At 53.7% G+C, this 13,934-nt stretch overlaps 7 protein-coding genes across 7 annotated transcripts; 2 read left to right on the top strand and 5 right to left on the bottom strand.

The window, feature by feature from the left end:
* Positions 1-298: 298 nt before the first annotated feature.
* PG985_012449 (uncharacterized protein) lies at positions 299-1,159 on the top strand (the record flags this gene model as incomplete). The annotated part of the gene is made up of 4 exons (XM_066832215.1): positions 299-319; positions 397-482; positions 558-710; positions 784-1,159. The coding sequence occupies 4 exons, from the start codon at positions 299-301 to the stop codon at positions 1,157-1,159; spliced, it is 636 nt and encodes a 211-aa protein (XP_066680265.1).
* A 1,294-nt stretch (positions 1,160-2,453) lies between these two features.
* PG985_012448 (uncharacterized protein) lies at positions 2,454-2,999 on the bottom strand (the record flags this gene model as incomplete). The annotated part of the gene is made up of 1 exon (XM_066832214.1): positions 2,454-2,999. One exon carries the CDS (start codon positions 2,997-2,999, stop codon positions 2,454-2,456), a length of 546 nt encoding a protein of 181 aa, XP_066680264.1.
* Positions 3,000-4,040: 1,041 nt separating this feature from the next.
* Positions 4,041-5,036, bottom strand: PG985_012447 (uncharacterized protein; the record flags this gene model as incomplete). Its single annotated transcript, XM_066832213.1, has 1 exon — positions 4,041-5,036. The coding sequence occupies one exon, from the start codon at positions 5,034-5,036 to the stop codon at positions 4,041-4,043; it is 996 nt and encodes a 331-aa protein (XP_066680263.1).
* A 2,000-nt stretch (positions 5,037-7,036) lies between these two features.
* PG985_012446 (uncharacterized protein) lies at positions 7,037-8,377 on the bottom strand (the record flags this gene model as incomplete). Its single annotated transcript, XM_066832212.1, has 2 exons — positions 7,037-7,610; positions 7,680-8,377. 2 exons carry the CDS (start codon positions 8,375-8,377, stop codon positions 7,037-7,039), a joined length of 1,272 nt encoding a protein of 423 aa, XP_066680262.1.
* Positions 8,378-9,772: 1,395 nt separating this feature from the next.
* On the bottom strand, positions 9,773-10,670 carry PG985_012445 (uncharacterized protein; the record flags this gene model as incomplete). Its single annotated transcript, XM_066832211.1, has 3 exons — positions 9,773-10,319; positions 10,374-10,506; positions 10,565-10,670. The coding sequence occupies 3 exons, from the start codon at positions 10,668-10,670 to the stop codon at positions 9,773-9,775; spliced, it is 786 nt and encodes a 261-aa protein (XP_066680261.1).
* Positions 10,671-11,166: 496 nt separating this feature from the next.
* PG985_012444 (uncharacterized protein) lies at positions 11,167-11,648 on the top strand (the record flags this gene model as incomplete). Its single annotated transcript, XM_066832210.1, has 4 exons — positions 11,167-11,175; positions 11,255-11,329; positions 11,412-11,482; positions 11,576-11,648. 4 exons carry the CDS (start codon positions 11,167-11,169, stop codon positions 11,646-11,648), a joined length of 228 nt encoding a protein of 75 aa, XP_066680260.1.
* A 417-nt stretch (positions 11,649-12,065) lies between these two features.
* PG985_012443 (uncharacterized protein) lies at positions 12,066-13,473 on the bottom strand (the record flags this gene model as incomplete). Its single annotated transcript, XM_066832209.1, has 2 exons — positions 12,066-13,131; positions 13,274-13,473. The coding sequence occupies 2 exons, from the start codon at positions 13,471-13,473 to the stop codon at positions 12,066-12,068; spliced, it is 1,266 nt and encodes a 421-aa protein (XP_066680259.1).
* Positions 13,474-13,934: the final 461 nt, after the last annotated feature.

Genomic DNA, 13,934 nt, shown 5'->3' with positions numbered 1-13,934 from the left:
TTTGGGCCTGTTGTCATTCTGAAGTACTTCTACACACGAACCGCCCGGGCTACATAAGTCCTGCATCCGCCCAATCACCCAGCCCAGGCTCTTTTTCCCCATCTCCCTGCCGTCACACACTCCGGAAGAAATCCATTTCTAGGAGACCCAAGAAGAAAATCCATTGTCTTCTTCCTTTTCTTACATCCTCTCCCGCAACCACACCACCCCAAAGTCTTTCAGGACTCAACCATCCCACCAATTCGCTGGCCTTCGCACCGCAAACCATCCAGCAGTACAAACACCACACACAGCCAAGATGACGCTCTATTACTCTCTTGTGGGTTTGCCCTGCTCTCAACCCCGCTTCAACGCAAGCCATGTCGCAGATGGGAATGCTAACATGCTACAAACCAGGTCTTTGTGCTCCTTGTGGCAGAGATGGCCCTGTTCATGGGGCTCATCGTCCCCATGCCCTTCTCGGTCCGCCGAAAGATCTTTACGTATGTTCCCAGCGATCTTACGCCGCGGCACTCACGGCAATTGGCCGTCTGACCACCTGCTAACGCCATCCCCAGCTTCATTTCGGAGAGTAAACTCGTGGCAAAGCTACAATATGGATTGAAGATTACCTTCATTTTCATATTGATCCTGTTCATTGACAGTGTCAACCGCGTCTACCGCGTGCAGATCGAGCTGGCGGCTGCAACCGACTCTAACAAGGGTAGCGCGTAAGTCTTTCTCCCCCCCCCTACTGACCGGCCCATCGTAGATTACTGGATGCTGACCTGAGAATGATTATAGCGCCATCATGGGCCACGAGCGCCTCGAAGTCCAGGCACGCAAGTTCTACTCGCAGCGCAACATGTACCTTTGCGGCTTCACCCTGTTCCTCTCGCTCATCCTCAACCGCACCTACATCATGATCCTCGATGTCCTTCGCCTGGAGGAGAAGGTCAAGCAGTACGAGGGTACCGACAGCAACACCAAGCAGAGCTCTAAGCTCGCCCAGGCCGGTGAGGCTGGTGAGATCGGAACTCTCCGCCGCCAGCTTGAGGCCAAGGACCGCGATATTGCCACCCTCAAGAAGCAGTCCGAGGGTCTCCAGAAGGAGTACCACGACCTGACCGAGAAGTACGGAGCTACCCAGCCCCCCGCCGGTACCCGCAAGGACAAATAGAGGACTATACCGACCCTATATACACCCTTCTAATTCGTGGTTGAGCACGAATTAGCAGCAACACATAAAAACGAAAAAAGAATGTGCGCGCTACGATCACACGCTGGTATGGGACACGGCAGATGTGACCGAGGTTACTGAAGTATGGTCGCGTGACATGCCAAGCGAGGTATTGTTTCGGGCGAGGCGGAGGCGTTCAAGGTTATATGTATCTGTATTTGTAGGACAAAAAGGACAGTTGGTCCATGAATGCCGAGGGCATATATGCTCACAATATTTCTGTTGTTTGCAACAAAACTTCTACATGCTGTCTCATGTTTCCTGCAATTCCCGAAGAGCATCTGGACGTGAGAAGAACTCGAGGAGTGACGAGATGAGCTATCAAGTCAGCCAATCATTGACTCATGTGCTGGCGCTATACTAACTACAGGAATTCTATTGGTGACCCTGCTCGAAGTGCACTTTGGGCTGGCATGACAACTGTAGCAAGTTGTCGTTGCACGCCTGAGTCATTCCGCTGGGTGACTAAACTCTCAACTATTTAGGTTAACCTCTGGAGTCTTCGGTCCACACTATTCAGGGGTTTTCCTGGGCTCATCTCTTTACCGACTTCAAATGGCCTAAGCGCCGACGTCTTGGTAGTAGACATGGCATAGTCTTAACTGTGTTCTAGTTTGCCGAGTGGAATGCTATTTCTTACCCCAGAGTCACGCCAGGACTGTTGCTTCGATCTTATTGTTCAGCGTACAATCTCCTCTAGCTCACCTCTATTCATGACGTCTCATCCCGTCTTCCTCAGGGCCGCGCGGTTTCTAGGTCGGTTTCCACCCTACTCACCCCTTTATCGTTGCTACTTCCAACTCCCTCGCTAAGCTTTGCGGATCAGGCAGTTCACAAAGCCCCTGCTTGGGGTTATCGATAGCTCTGGGATTATCGATAGCTCTGGAATTGTATATACTGGATAGCTCGACGGGAGACATTCACTCGCTGTTCTCGAACTCGTGGGACAGTGACATGTGAGCTGACCTCCTTTAAGTCTGCTTCCTAGCCGGGTACAAGACTTCATTCGATCAAGCCACGTAGATCCCTGGCTCCCATTCGAGAATCGGACTGTCACGATTCACTACGCCGTACTTGTATAATAGCATATTCCGGTTCCGTGACTGACTATCATGTACGTGATACATATCTGTTTTATATCCTATATTGGGCCGGTGCGTGAAAATACTTAGGATATCGAACCCCCTGCTACCAATCACAGCGTACGGTGTATGCTATCCTCAGTGTCTTCCCGTCAGCTTCTGCCTTCCGGATTGGGTGCTGTGCCATGTTCCCCCGATGGTGCCTCTGAGGTGCTCATTGGCACTTCCAGCTCGACTGGGTGACGGGTATCGGGAAGTTCGTGAGGCCCCCCAGCAGTGCCCGCAACATTCGGTACGGGTGACTCGACCGGCGCCTTCTTCTCGCTGCTCTCCAGCTCCGGCTTGGGGATGCAATCTGAATGGAGCTGTGGCTTGTCTCCCGTGTCGCCCCAAGGTTGTGATTTCCTCGCCTTCCTCTTCCTTCGGATCAGAATAATTACCACCGCCAGGATGAGAGCCACGCCGGCTACGGAGCCGACGACTGGTCCTGATATCCACGCTTGACTCTGATGTGCTCCTCCACTATCCGGGGCAGATGTTGGGAGGTCGCTGTTAGTACTTGACCCAGATACAATCGTTGTGAGGGTGGAAGCAGTGGTAGTGGGGACGCTGTTCAGGTTTGGTGTTTGAGTTGTAGCGTTGTTGATGCTTGATTGGGCTGTAGTGTTGGTAGTGAAGTCGCCGGGTATGCTAATCATCGTCGTCTTGGTTTCGTAAAGTACTGTGTTGGCAACCGGCGCGCTCAAAGTGACTGTCACCAACACACTTTTGATGTCACAGAACTTCAGATATGCATCAAATTGAGGTGCCAGATACGTTTCGTTGGAAGCTGCAATGTTGTGCGCTTGAACGCATGATACACATTGAGCGTAGTTCTTTTGAAAGGCGCTGTTCGGATTACAAAATTGTGAACTTTTCCCTTGCCTCTGAGCTTCAAGGTAGGCTTCATCTATTTACAAACGATGAGCATAATATTCTAGAATTTGTAAATCATGTCAAAATTCGATGCCTTACTACACATGCCATAACACATGGCTGGTATTGTCCCACTCCCAGGCAAATCGGACATGGCGTTTGTTGCAGTTTGAGGATGACTTATGAAAACTGTCGACTTGTCTTCAAGGAGGTATAGTAGATGGGAAACTTGACCAGGCATATCTTCAGACCAGAAGTTCCAGCGTTCTTGTTTATAAGTGCCGCAGTATATCATGAGGGGGGTCGCAACGTGCATGAGCTTTACTGCCTCCCTACATGCCGAACCAATGAGTCTGCAGCATTCCATATTTACTTGGTCGCAATGCATCTTGGCGCTGACGATGATCTTGTCCCCACTGTCTCAGGCTGTGCGAGGAGGCAAGAAGTTAAAGAGCACCGTGGTCTGGAGACAGCCTTGCATTTGCACGTCTTAGGGAGGACATGAATACATATTGCTATCTGTGTGACACCCTCTTTCTCGTCTCAATATGCGGTCAGCACTTGACTGTCAAAGCTGTAGTTCGGATCCATGATCTTCACCGTTGCAATGATGTTCGAGCTTATGGCAGCTTAGGGGCTGATGTCTATGTTGACTAGAACGAATATATTCTTTATCGGTAATTGGGTGTTATTGTTACGGCTGAGTGAACACGATTTCTGTTCCTGGCTTAGTTGATTCACTCCATCACTTACACCAATGATGGCTCAATATGTACGTGCTATTCTTATGTATTATCTTGGATTAGTACATGTCTTGGTGTGTGCTACACCAGCTCACTCCTGTTCCCTATTACCCCCATACGCTCCCGGTCTCCTCCCGCGAGCTCATGAGGCGACCGGCTGTGAGGGTCTTCCATTCTTTCCGCATGGCGTTGATAATTTTCGTGTCCTGGTAACTCGGCATACGTCCTTTCAGTGTACGGTTCCGGGGATATATTCCCTTCTCCCTCGAGCTCGTGCGGCGCCGCCCTCGGCGTCATGCTGTCCGAGTGTAACTGTGTTTTCTCTAGTTGTTGGGCCGCCATTTCGTGTTTCTGCCCCAACGACTGCTGATATTCTTGTGTTTGGACCTCTGGCCCGGCATCTGGGGTGCTCGGTCCTTCGGGGTCGCCCGTCATCCTCCGCTTCTTCCGCCGCCGGTAGTACATTATGAAGACAATGGAGAGGGCAATGAGCGCGGTACCTAAGACCGCGCCCACAATGGGACCGGCGATCCACTCTCTGTCGCCGCCACTGACTGCAGCCCCGGGAGCAGGTGTCGAGGAAGTGGGACTCGGGCCCGGCGCCGCGGTGACGGTAGCGGCGGGTCCCGCCTGCGAAGACGCTGCCGTGAAGTCGTGCGCCAGGACGATGTCCGTCGTGACCACGGTCGGCGCGATCGAGCTCGTCGCCGCGCCGCTGCCCTCAGTCGAGCTGGAGCTGGAGGCGGCCGTCACTGTGTATACGACCTGGACGTCGCTGACGTTGCAGTAGCCGAGGTACTGGCCAAAGACGGGGTTGAGGTAGGCCGGCGATGTCGTGTTGACCGCGGCCGCGCCGCCGGTGGACGGGGGTCCCCAGGGGCTCCAGCCGCTCCAGCCGCTGCCGCTGTCGGGGCTGCCGTTGTGTAGCTGCTCCTCGCCGCACGCCACGCAGCCCGTGTAGTTGGTCAGGAACTGGCCTTCGGGCGCGCAGAGGGCGGGCACCTTGCCCATGGTCTCCGCGGTCATTCTCGCGACGTCTATAACGTAAAGGGGCAACGAGGTATTAGACAGGTCCATCGCGATCGCGGTATAGGTAGCAGACACAATATCGGGGGCAAGTAGGAAAACTCACAGCAGTAGCGACAAGACCCGGGAGGGGGGTTTCCCCGGGGCGGTCCCCATTGTCGAGAGGAAAGCCCGGCGGCGGCGGCGGTTCTCGGCTTGATCCAGTTGTAGAGGAACCCCATTCTATACTAACTGGCACTTTATATAGATTATCCTTCCTTCTCCTCTGCGTCGTTGATACCTATGCGTAGACTCGGGCCGTCGTTTAAGGAAAAGCCATGACTGTATATAGACCGGGTTGCTGGAGGCAGAGTAATGGTCAACCTCGTTCGACCAGACCAGTAACCGACTTGATCCGCATAAGTACGTAGCTAGAATAAAAACTAAGAAACTGAGGGTTGGATTTGCTACAGGCAAGCACAGGTATTTAATATCTCCATATACTTGGCCCAGCCCACTTCATCCTTGACAAACCCCCAGGGGCACCCAGTGGCCCTGTCCAAATCAGGATGCTTGCAATTGCTGCCAAGCCCAATCTATTTCGAGGGAATAAGGGCCGGAGTTACACGCATCCTGTCGCCTGTCTGTCTGTGCGAGGACAGTGTAACCCCATCTCTATTAGCTTACTCAGACAGATGGGAATGGCCTCTTGATTAAGTTCTTTTGGGGGGTTCCCTTTCTCTGGTTGGTTGGCTGGTCATAATATGCAAAGAGAGCTTGCGGGACAAGACACAGAGCCATGGAGCAAGCAACAGTGGTAGGGCTCGCCCACGGCTACTGCTGCTGCATTGCCACACCCATAATAACACCATGGTCCCCTTTGCCGTCAAGCCGCCGTCTCTGGGACCGCCGTACGTCTTGGCAGCCAGCAACTTTCGTATAATTTGAGTGATGAGGAGAGGCGGGTAAGGCTTTGGGCGGCAGGATTGGTCTCGGGTAGCATCCCTGTTCTTACCCCGTAGTCAATGGTTCGCACTAGCAACGTTGTATAGATTAGGTACATCACATCTGATATAAGATATTGACACTGATTGCTGCATGGAACAAATTCGGCTCCAATGAACAGCCAGACGCCAAAAGCAGAAGAAAGATGGGACAAGAACCTCACCACTGTCAATTCGGCCAAACCCGAATTGCGAATGTTCTTCAGCAAGCTATTTTGTAACATCGGCGTTTTGCTGGTTTCTTTCTGGCTGAACTTGGTCGCATGGGGCAAAATGGGAGGGGGCATGATTTGGGGGCTATGTCTACCGTTATGCAGAGCAAGCAGGGAGCTGTGGGGGCTTGGGGGTTGAAGTGGTCTCCCGGTCCCGAAGTTGGAGAAGCGAGATGCCCGAGGGGAGACGAGCATACAGTGGCCTGTCTCTCGTTTATGACGCCCTCATTGGACTCGAGCCGCCGATTGGATGCCGATCGCCAATTGCGAGACCTTTCGGTGAGCGGATCTTGATACGGAAGTAGAAGAGGAGAGCCAAGGCGAAGATTCTTCATTTCAGATCAATGAGCAAAGACGCTATGCTAAAGTTTTCAACATCAATACCCGATCCAATGACTGCCGTACGACTGTAGTAGGTAAGCAGGGCTCCATGCAAGTGAGCCACGAATGCGAGCATGGCGCGAAGTAACACACTATTACTGTACTGAACTTTTGAATACCACATGTAAGCAATGCATGATGTATTGAAAATTCCCAAACAAATATATAACCCATTTTAACTCCGTCATAAGCCCGTGGTATCATATCTAACAATGTAATGCCAAAGTACCTCTAGAGATTCGTTATATAACCAAATGATCCAAATGATGCCGCTAATAAATCGCTGTGCAGATGCTAAAGAGAGAGAAAGAGAGAAAAACGGACTGTTCCCGTAACTTCGTCATAAGGACCCAAACAGGGCAGCTGCACACCTTCTGCGCATGGCCATAGAAGAAATCTGTGCCAGACAGAGAGTGTAATTCATCGCTGCCGATCCATCCCTATTCCATCTCCTTACCCACGAATGACGTCCTTCTCATTCGCGAGTCCGAGTATGTGATGCCGGGCTCGGCACCCGGCTGACTCGAGCCTCTTCTGCATCGATTTCGTTCGCAGCGAACCGCTTCTCGACCACCGTGTCGTCGCCCCGCGTGCTCGACGCCGGCGTCGAATGCAGCGTCGTCGTGCTCTCCTCGGCGGGCGAGTCGCTGGGCAGCGGCCGTGCCTGCTTCTCTCTTGCGTCTTCGTTGTTCTTGTTCCGATCGTCGTCGCGGCTGTTCATTTGGGTCGGGTTCCTGCTCCGCCGCGTCGTCTCGGCGCACAGCTCGCCCTTGCTCTTCTCGGCGTGGATCTCGCCCCGATTCTTGTCATGCTTCTTGGGGTCGTCGCCCGACAGGAAGGCGCCCACCAGGCCCGACTCGGCGTCCGCGTGCGGATTGACGGTCCAGTATTCGAGCTTCCGTACCAACAGGTAGAAGGCTGTGGCGAGGCAGCTGCCCATAAAGGGGCCCGCCCAGTAGATCCAATGGTACGGCGGGAAGTTGCCCGACACCACGCACGGCCCAAAGGAGCGCGCCGGGTTGAGGCCAGCGCCGGTATAATAGGCACCCCTGGATTTCGAATGTTAGTCAACCAGACCAGGAAAGGGGGTTAGTTAAGTGGACCACGGTGTAACTTACATCATGACGCAGATGAACACGGCAAGTCCAATGCCCACAGGGGCAACGTAGGTAGCCCGGTGCTTCTCGGCCGCCAGCATGAAGATGGCAAAGACGACCTGGGCCGTGAGGAACATCTCGATGAACACGCCCTGGGTAACCGAGGTGCCAGCCGACAGCTCGGTGCCGGAAGCCGTACCATTGGGCAAGAGGCCGCGGATCACGGCGGACGCGGCAATGGACCCGAGCATCTGACCCGCAACTATGAGCAGGGCGCGGATCGGTCCAGTGGCGCGGATGAGGAACATGGCGAAGGTGACGGCCGGGTTGAAGAGGCCGCCGCTGATGCGGAAGAAGACCCAGGCGTTGACGGCGATGGACATGCCCCAAGCCAGCGCGATGAATTGCAACTTGGCCGGGTTGGCGGCGAGGTTGCCGCCGTCCTTCTGTTCCGCCTCGGAGGGCGCGCTCACGACGGCGGTGCAGCCGAGCGCCGTCAGCATGTAGAAGAAGGTGCCGACGAATTCGGACAGCGAGGCGACGATGTTGTGCTGGATTCCGATGGGCATCCGGTCCCGGAACTGGTCGAGGAGGTAGAGGCCGCCATTACGGCTTTGGACCTTGCCGATGGGCGTGCACTGAAGCTCTGGCTTGATGTTGGATGGTCGTAACTTCTGGTATAGGCGGGCCCACCAGCACTGCTGACTGTTTTCGACCATGGGTGTGTATATAGATAGGGGCGTGTCGATTATCCGTGACAAGTAAGCTTGAAGATGGAGACAAGATGGCCAAGTATATTAGGTAAATGATGGATTGCTCCTTCTGAATAGTAGATTGTTCCAGACTGTGAAACAAAAATTACAGAGCTTGGGATGTCAGTTATAAATACTGAAAATGCAACAGCCACGACAGGAGGAGGCCCAAGGTGACGGAGCAAATATCCCGCCTATCTTCACCCATAACCATCAGCGCACCCACCCGACCACCATTTACATAGGGTATACTATGGGCCCATACCCAGTTATAGTAGATCCAGCGGGATCTAGCATGCGCAGAATCAGCTCCGGGTCAAACCAAAGATACCACTACACCCCTAGATCAAGTTGCCGCCGTATTCAGTGGAGACCAGTATCTGTCTTTGGTGTCACGGCCCAGCACCCAAATGCGAGATGATGCAGATCCGAAGAGCTACGGACAGATGAGCCCGGTAGCTGGACGGTGAGATAGCACAACCGACGGGCCATACTGCGAATTGGAAGAAGAAAAAAGTTGGGTCAATATTGTTTCATCTAGATCGTCGATGTGAAACAATAAGAGAGATTCTTGTTCCTGAATCATGTAAAGCCATCCCAGATCAAACTTTTGCTGGATGATGTCACCTTGCGATTTGGGCTCACCCACGACCCATAATAGCGCTAGAAGGGGGGGCCCGATTGAGGCTCAACGACCACATCGGTTTGACAGGTCCATGGCCCTCCACTTTTAGGAGTTCTTCTCCGAGAAGCGATAGATTCTCCAGCTCTGTTTTTTTCTTTTCTCTTCTTGGACCCCCCCTGACGGTCCGACCACTTGGTCAGGCATATTGGGACCCGCCACATAGGAGGAATTGTCCCGAAAAATGGGGATGGGTGTCCGACATACACCAAAGTCACTGCCATTTATGATTTATCATCGTGGCTGCTTTTGTACCCTGCGGGCGACGATCATGCCGGGCTCTTTTTCGGACCCTCGGCATGCTTGGTTGTTCAGTTTCCGAAGCAGCCAGAAATGCAAAGGGGAAAGGCGACCGACCACCTCCTTGCATCGTGGTTTTCTTCCTCTCCTCCGCGAGTAGAACCGACGGCGTTTCTGGTCGTTTAGCACAGCCTGCAAATTGCTAAGAGCATATACTTTCGTGGTATCTGACAAAAAGAACCAGATCAATAAAGTGGAGGGAAAGTAATCAATCTTCCCAAAAGACTCATCCTAAAAGCCCTATTGGGGTGAGCGGATAGCTTCCCCTGCCCAGATGCCGGAGTTGGTGGCCCAAGATGCGAGAAGGGCTGATCCTGCGGTTATCACCGGCAGTGAAACTCCGCCTGAAATCAGGTATATATCCTGCAGACTGACTGGGATCACGTCTTCCCTCGCTGACTGCGTCTCAATTGCGGAGGGGCAACGTCCTTGCTTTCACCATCGAATTTCCGTTTATGTCCCCTTTCCCCAGACGGTGTGCTGCCCCGTTGAGATAGCGGCGGGGATGGCTCTCGCCGTGGGGATGTTGCATCATCATGAGTCTTCCTCATCACAACATAGGCCACCTTCTCGATATCAGTCGCGCTGACACCTAGGCGCTCGACCAGCTTCTGGGTGGCCGAATTGAGATCTTGGTACTCCCTTGCATTATACTTGATGGGGCACATCTTTGCGTCATGACAAAGCCAGTAGTATGCTTCATCCGAGAAGAAGATCACACTGCCAGGGTCGTGAACAGATAAGAGCAATGACGCAGTGGCCGGTCCGACGCCCTTCAGCTTGGCGATACCATCAAGTGCCTTGGAGGCATCAGGGGCCTTCCAGTACGCGCTCATTGCTCCCGCAATAGTGTCGCTGACGAAGTCGGTGTCATTGGAGGCCACAAGTTTCATGAGAGTTGGGCGGAACTTTCCATGACGCCTGTCACTGCCGATCAGTCTCATTTACTTGATACCATACCAGGCTCTGGCTGTTACTGACAACTTCCACTCCACGAGCGATTTCACATCGTCATGTTGCATGGCACGCTTTGGCTCTTCCGAGCCGAACAGCTTTACAGCGGTCTCATATCGGAACTTGTCCAGTTCGGCAAGAGTCTGCTGTCCTTGTTTGGCTACAGATTGTTGGTTGGTATGCGTGCAATGGTGAGTGGCAGGCCAAGTTCGGCTTACTGGGTTTAGTAGTGGATATAGACTCGAGCAGACCATCGTACTCGCTCAACAACTGCCTGAATTGGTCTACTGAGATGTTCGCACAGCGCAGGGAATTATGCACCATGATGAAAAAGCAGTTGTGAAATATGTATGTTGAAAGCGGGCGTTGTCAAACTTGCAAGCTCTTGAACGGGTATATTCAAGCAAAGTACATACAAGTACCTAACCACTTTAATGTTAGCGTCCTTCAGCTGGAATTGAGAGTTGGTGTTTGGGGCTTGATGGTGAAAGTGGGCGGCTTTCACCAGCCTCAGCAGGCGCAGTAGCCAGTAGCCTCAGCGAATAAGACCCGTGCGCTGACAGCGCTTTCAACCCCACCTGGGCGGTCCAGACCTGACGATCTCCCGGACTTTAGAAGCGCTGAAATGGGTTTATTAGAAGGGGTTTCTTCGCGCCAGTGAGAAAAATCCCATCCTTTCTCCTCGATCGACCAACGCCAGACATCTCCGACTTCAGTCCCCTAGATCCAGCAACTTGCTTACTGTTTTCGCCACGATACACCACAAGTGATCATCAGTCTTCCCCATATTTCCACACATTATTCAACCTTAACCGACAAGATGGGTAACGTACGTGCCATTTGGCGGGGCATTTGGTTGCGACAGAGCTGAAGATAAGAAACTTTTCGCTGACAACCCCGCCGTACAGGGAGCCAAGGCACAGCAGAAGCGTGAGCGCAACGCGAAGGACGGCAAGGGCGCGGCCAAGTCTCAGCTCAAGGTCGTAAGTAATGCTACATTGCTGGATCTCCCCAGATTCGAAGAACGTGGGCTAATCGAACATCCCTCTTTGTCCCCATCTACAGAACCAGCAGGCCATGGATATCCAGTGCGTGATCTGCAAGTCGACCTTCCTCAAGACGACTCGCGCCCCTCAGTACGTTATAAATAAACACCCCCTACTACCTATTAGTACCCCCTTTCTAGAAAAGCGAAGAAGATGGACTGACTTTCATACCACACACTGCAGGCTCACCGAGCACGCCACCAACAAGCACAGCAAAACCCTTGCCGACTGCTTCCCTACCTACGAGGCGAAATAGAGGAATGGCCGCGACGACGTGCGCGCTTGCATGACTGGGTAGTCTGCGTTTAAGACGATGACAATGTTGGGAGGACTATGCAGTCTCACACACCTTGCGCGCAAGAAAATGAACTGACATAGCGAATGGCGTATACCCGGGGCTGCGTTTTTAGAGCAGGCCATCAATCACTTGACGAGTCTACGAAATACATGATTTTTCCCCAAATGGCACACCGAGAGGGAACCCTTCCTTCCAAGTGACCTTAGCGAAGAAATTTCGAAGGTGGACAGGGGTAGTGCTTTCGAGAACAAAGATTAGACCGTACGACTCTCTCCTGACTTTGCGTAATTCCCGAAGGTCTTCAAGCCTACCAAACTGGAGCACACAAAGGGTCTCTTTCTGATTTTATACTGCTGTACCTGCCGCCAGCACTTTTTAGTGCGCCTCCACTGCCGTAGTACTATTATTAGTCGCATGTGATTGAGCCCGAGATGTTGCCCCATCGGCCCCTTTCCCCACAGCAGCAGCACCCACGCCCTCGCTCTTCTTCTCCCTAGCCTCCCTAGCCTGCTGCTCCCGAATGTCCCGCAAGATGTCCGGGTACCACCGCTCGCCCACATCGGGGTGGCTCTTGACCCGGTTCCGCAGCGTCGCCTCGCCGAGGGTCTTGGCGACGCCGCCCCCGCGGAACGTGAACTCCACATCGTCCAGCCGGCCGCCGCCGTTGGCCTCGAGCACCTGGCGCCGCTGGTCCCGGACGTCCGGCGGGACCTGCTCGACGCCGACCGACTCGAGGTCTGCGAAGGTCGCGTCCCCCCGCACCCCCTGGAAGAAGGGGATGCTGTAGCGCGCCCCGGCGCCCGCGACCGGCGACAGCACCCGGTGCGTCGTCGAGCAGCACACGCCCTGCGTCAGGGCCTCGAGCCCCTGCCCGATGGCCACGACGAGCGTGCCCTCGAGGGGCGGGCAGTCGATCCACTCCCCGCGCATATTTTGCACCTGCAGGCCCCGGTGCGCGCTCGCCTGCAGCAGGTACGACGACAGCATGGAGTCCTTGTGGGGGCCGACGCCTTGACCTTGAGTAGCACCGGCACCGCTTTCGGAGGACGAAGGAGGGAGGCCCAGCTCCGCGACGTCCGGGTACTTGACGATCTTCAGCTTATGCTGCTGGTCGACGGCGCCGGGGCCGTCAAAGTACTTGTCGAAGGCGTCGGACGGCAGGCCCACAGCCTCGGCGATGAGGGACGTGAACTGCACGCTCACGGCGCCCATGCGGGACATGTACTCGGTGAAGACGGGGCGGAAATCCGGGAGCACCGACGCCGCCGGCCACTGGTTCGGCGCCAGCAGGTTGTGGTGGCGCGGGGCGTCCGGGCCGGGCACGGGGTGCTCCGTCGACAGGTCGATCTGCTCCCGGTGGTCGATCTGGCCCGCCGTGATCTCTGCCGAGAGCTGTGAGTAGCCCAGGAACGAGGGGGCGTTCTTCATCTCGATCTTGAGCCTGTGGATTGTAGAAGTAAGCGAACGTGCATTTGCCAGAATAGAAAGGAGATATGACCCGCTGGACCATTTGATTTGAGCTGCTTCAAGTTGAGGAGGAATATCAGGGGCGGTGGGCAGAGTTATACACTATAGATACTTACTTTTCCTCAATCGGGATTTCGAAGAACGATTTGCCCTCCTTGATGACCCGGGCGAAGAGCTCATCGGAGATACCGACATTTTTCAGATATAAGAAGCCGACCTCCATCAAAGCGTGACGCAAATCAGCCAAGAAGCCCGGCTTGGTCGCCGGGTCCCTTGCGAGGGCCATGTCTAGTATTGGAATCTCGGTGAACGACATCTTCTTGTGTAATCAGTGGCTCATAGGTAGCACCGGGTCAGGCAAGAAGAGAAGGATTGGGCCGCTTTGCTTCAAACTCGGTATAAGATCATAACCATAGCCGAGACAGAGACAGCGTTTATAAAAGTCTGGTAAGCTGATTATAGAGCAGTAAAATTATAAGCACGATGAAGAAGAAGAAGAAGGGATAGATGAGTAAAAAATGGTAAGTTTTAGATTGCCATTGCTATGAAGAGCGAAGCTTCGCGGAGCTGCACTCCTCATGCCACTTTGAAATGGCGTAATTGCTAACACCGGCCTCGGGCTCGAACCACACTACCCCACAGACAACTAACTATCAACGCCGATTTTGACCAATCAACACATCCCAAATTCAATGGGGAAGGGCTTATAGCCGAGCATATTGTTACAGCTTGTGCCCATTAAAACGACTAAGATCTCTCCCTCCCTGCAGAGATGTT

Source organism: Apiospora marii (genome assembly GCF_038362585.1).
Source record: "Apiospora marii strain CBS 49790 chromosome Unknown utg000009l_segment0_segment0, whole genome shotgun sequence".
NCBI lineage: Eukaryota > Fungi > Ascomycota > Sordariomycetes > Amphisphaeriales > Apiosporaceae > Apiospora > Apiospora marii.
The sequence above is the reverse complement of the archived record's forward strand: the minus strand, read 5'-3'. Positions and strand labels throughout refer to the sequence as shown.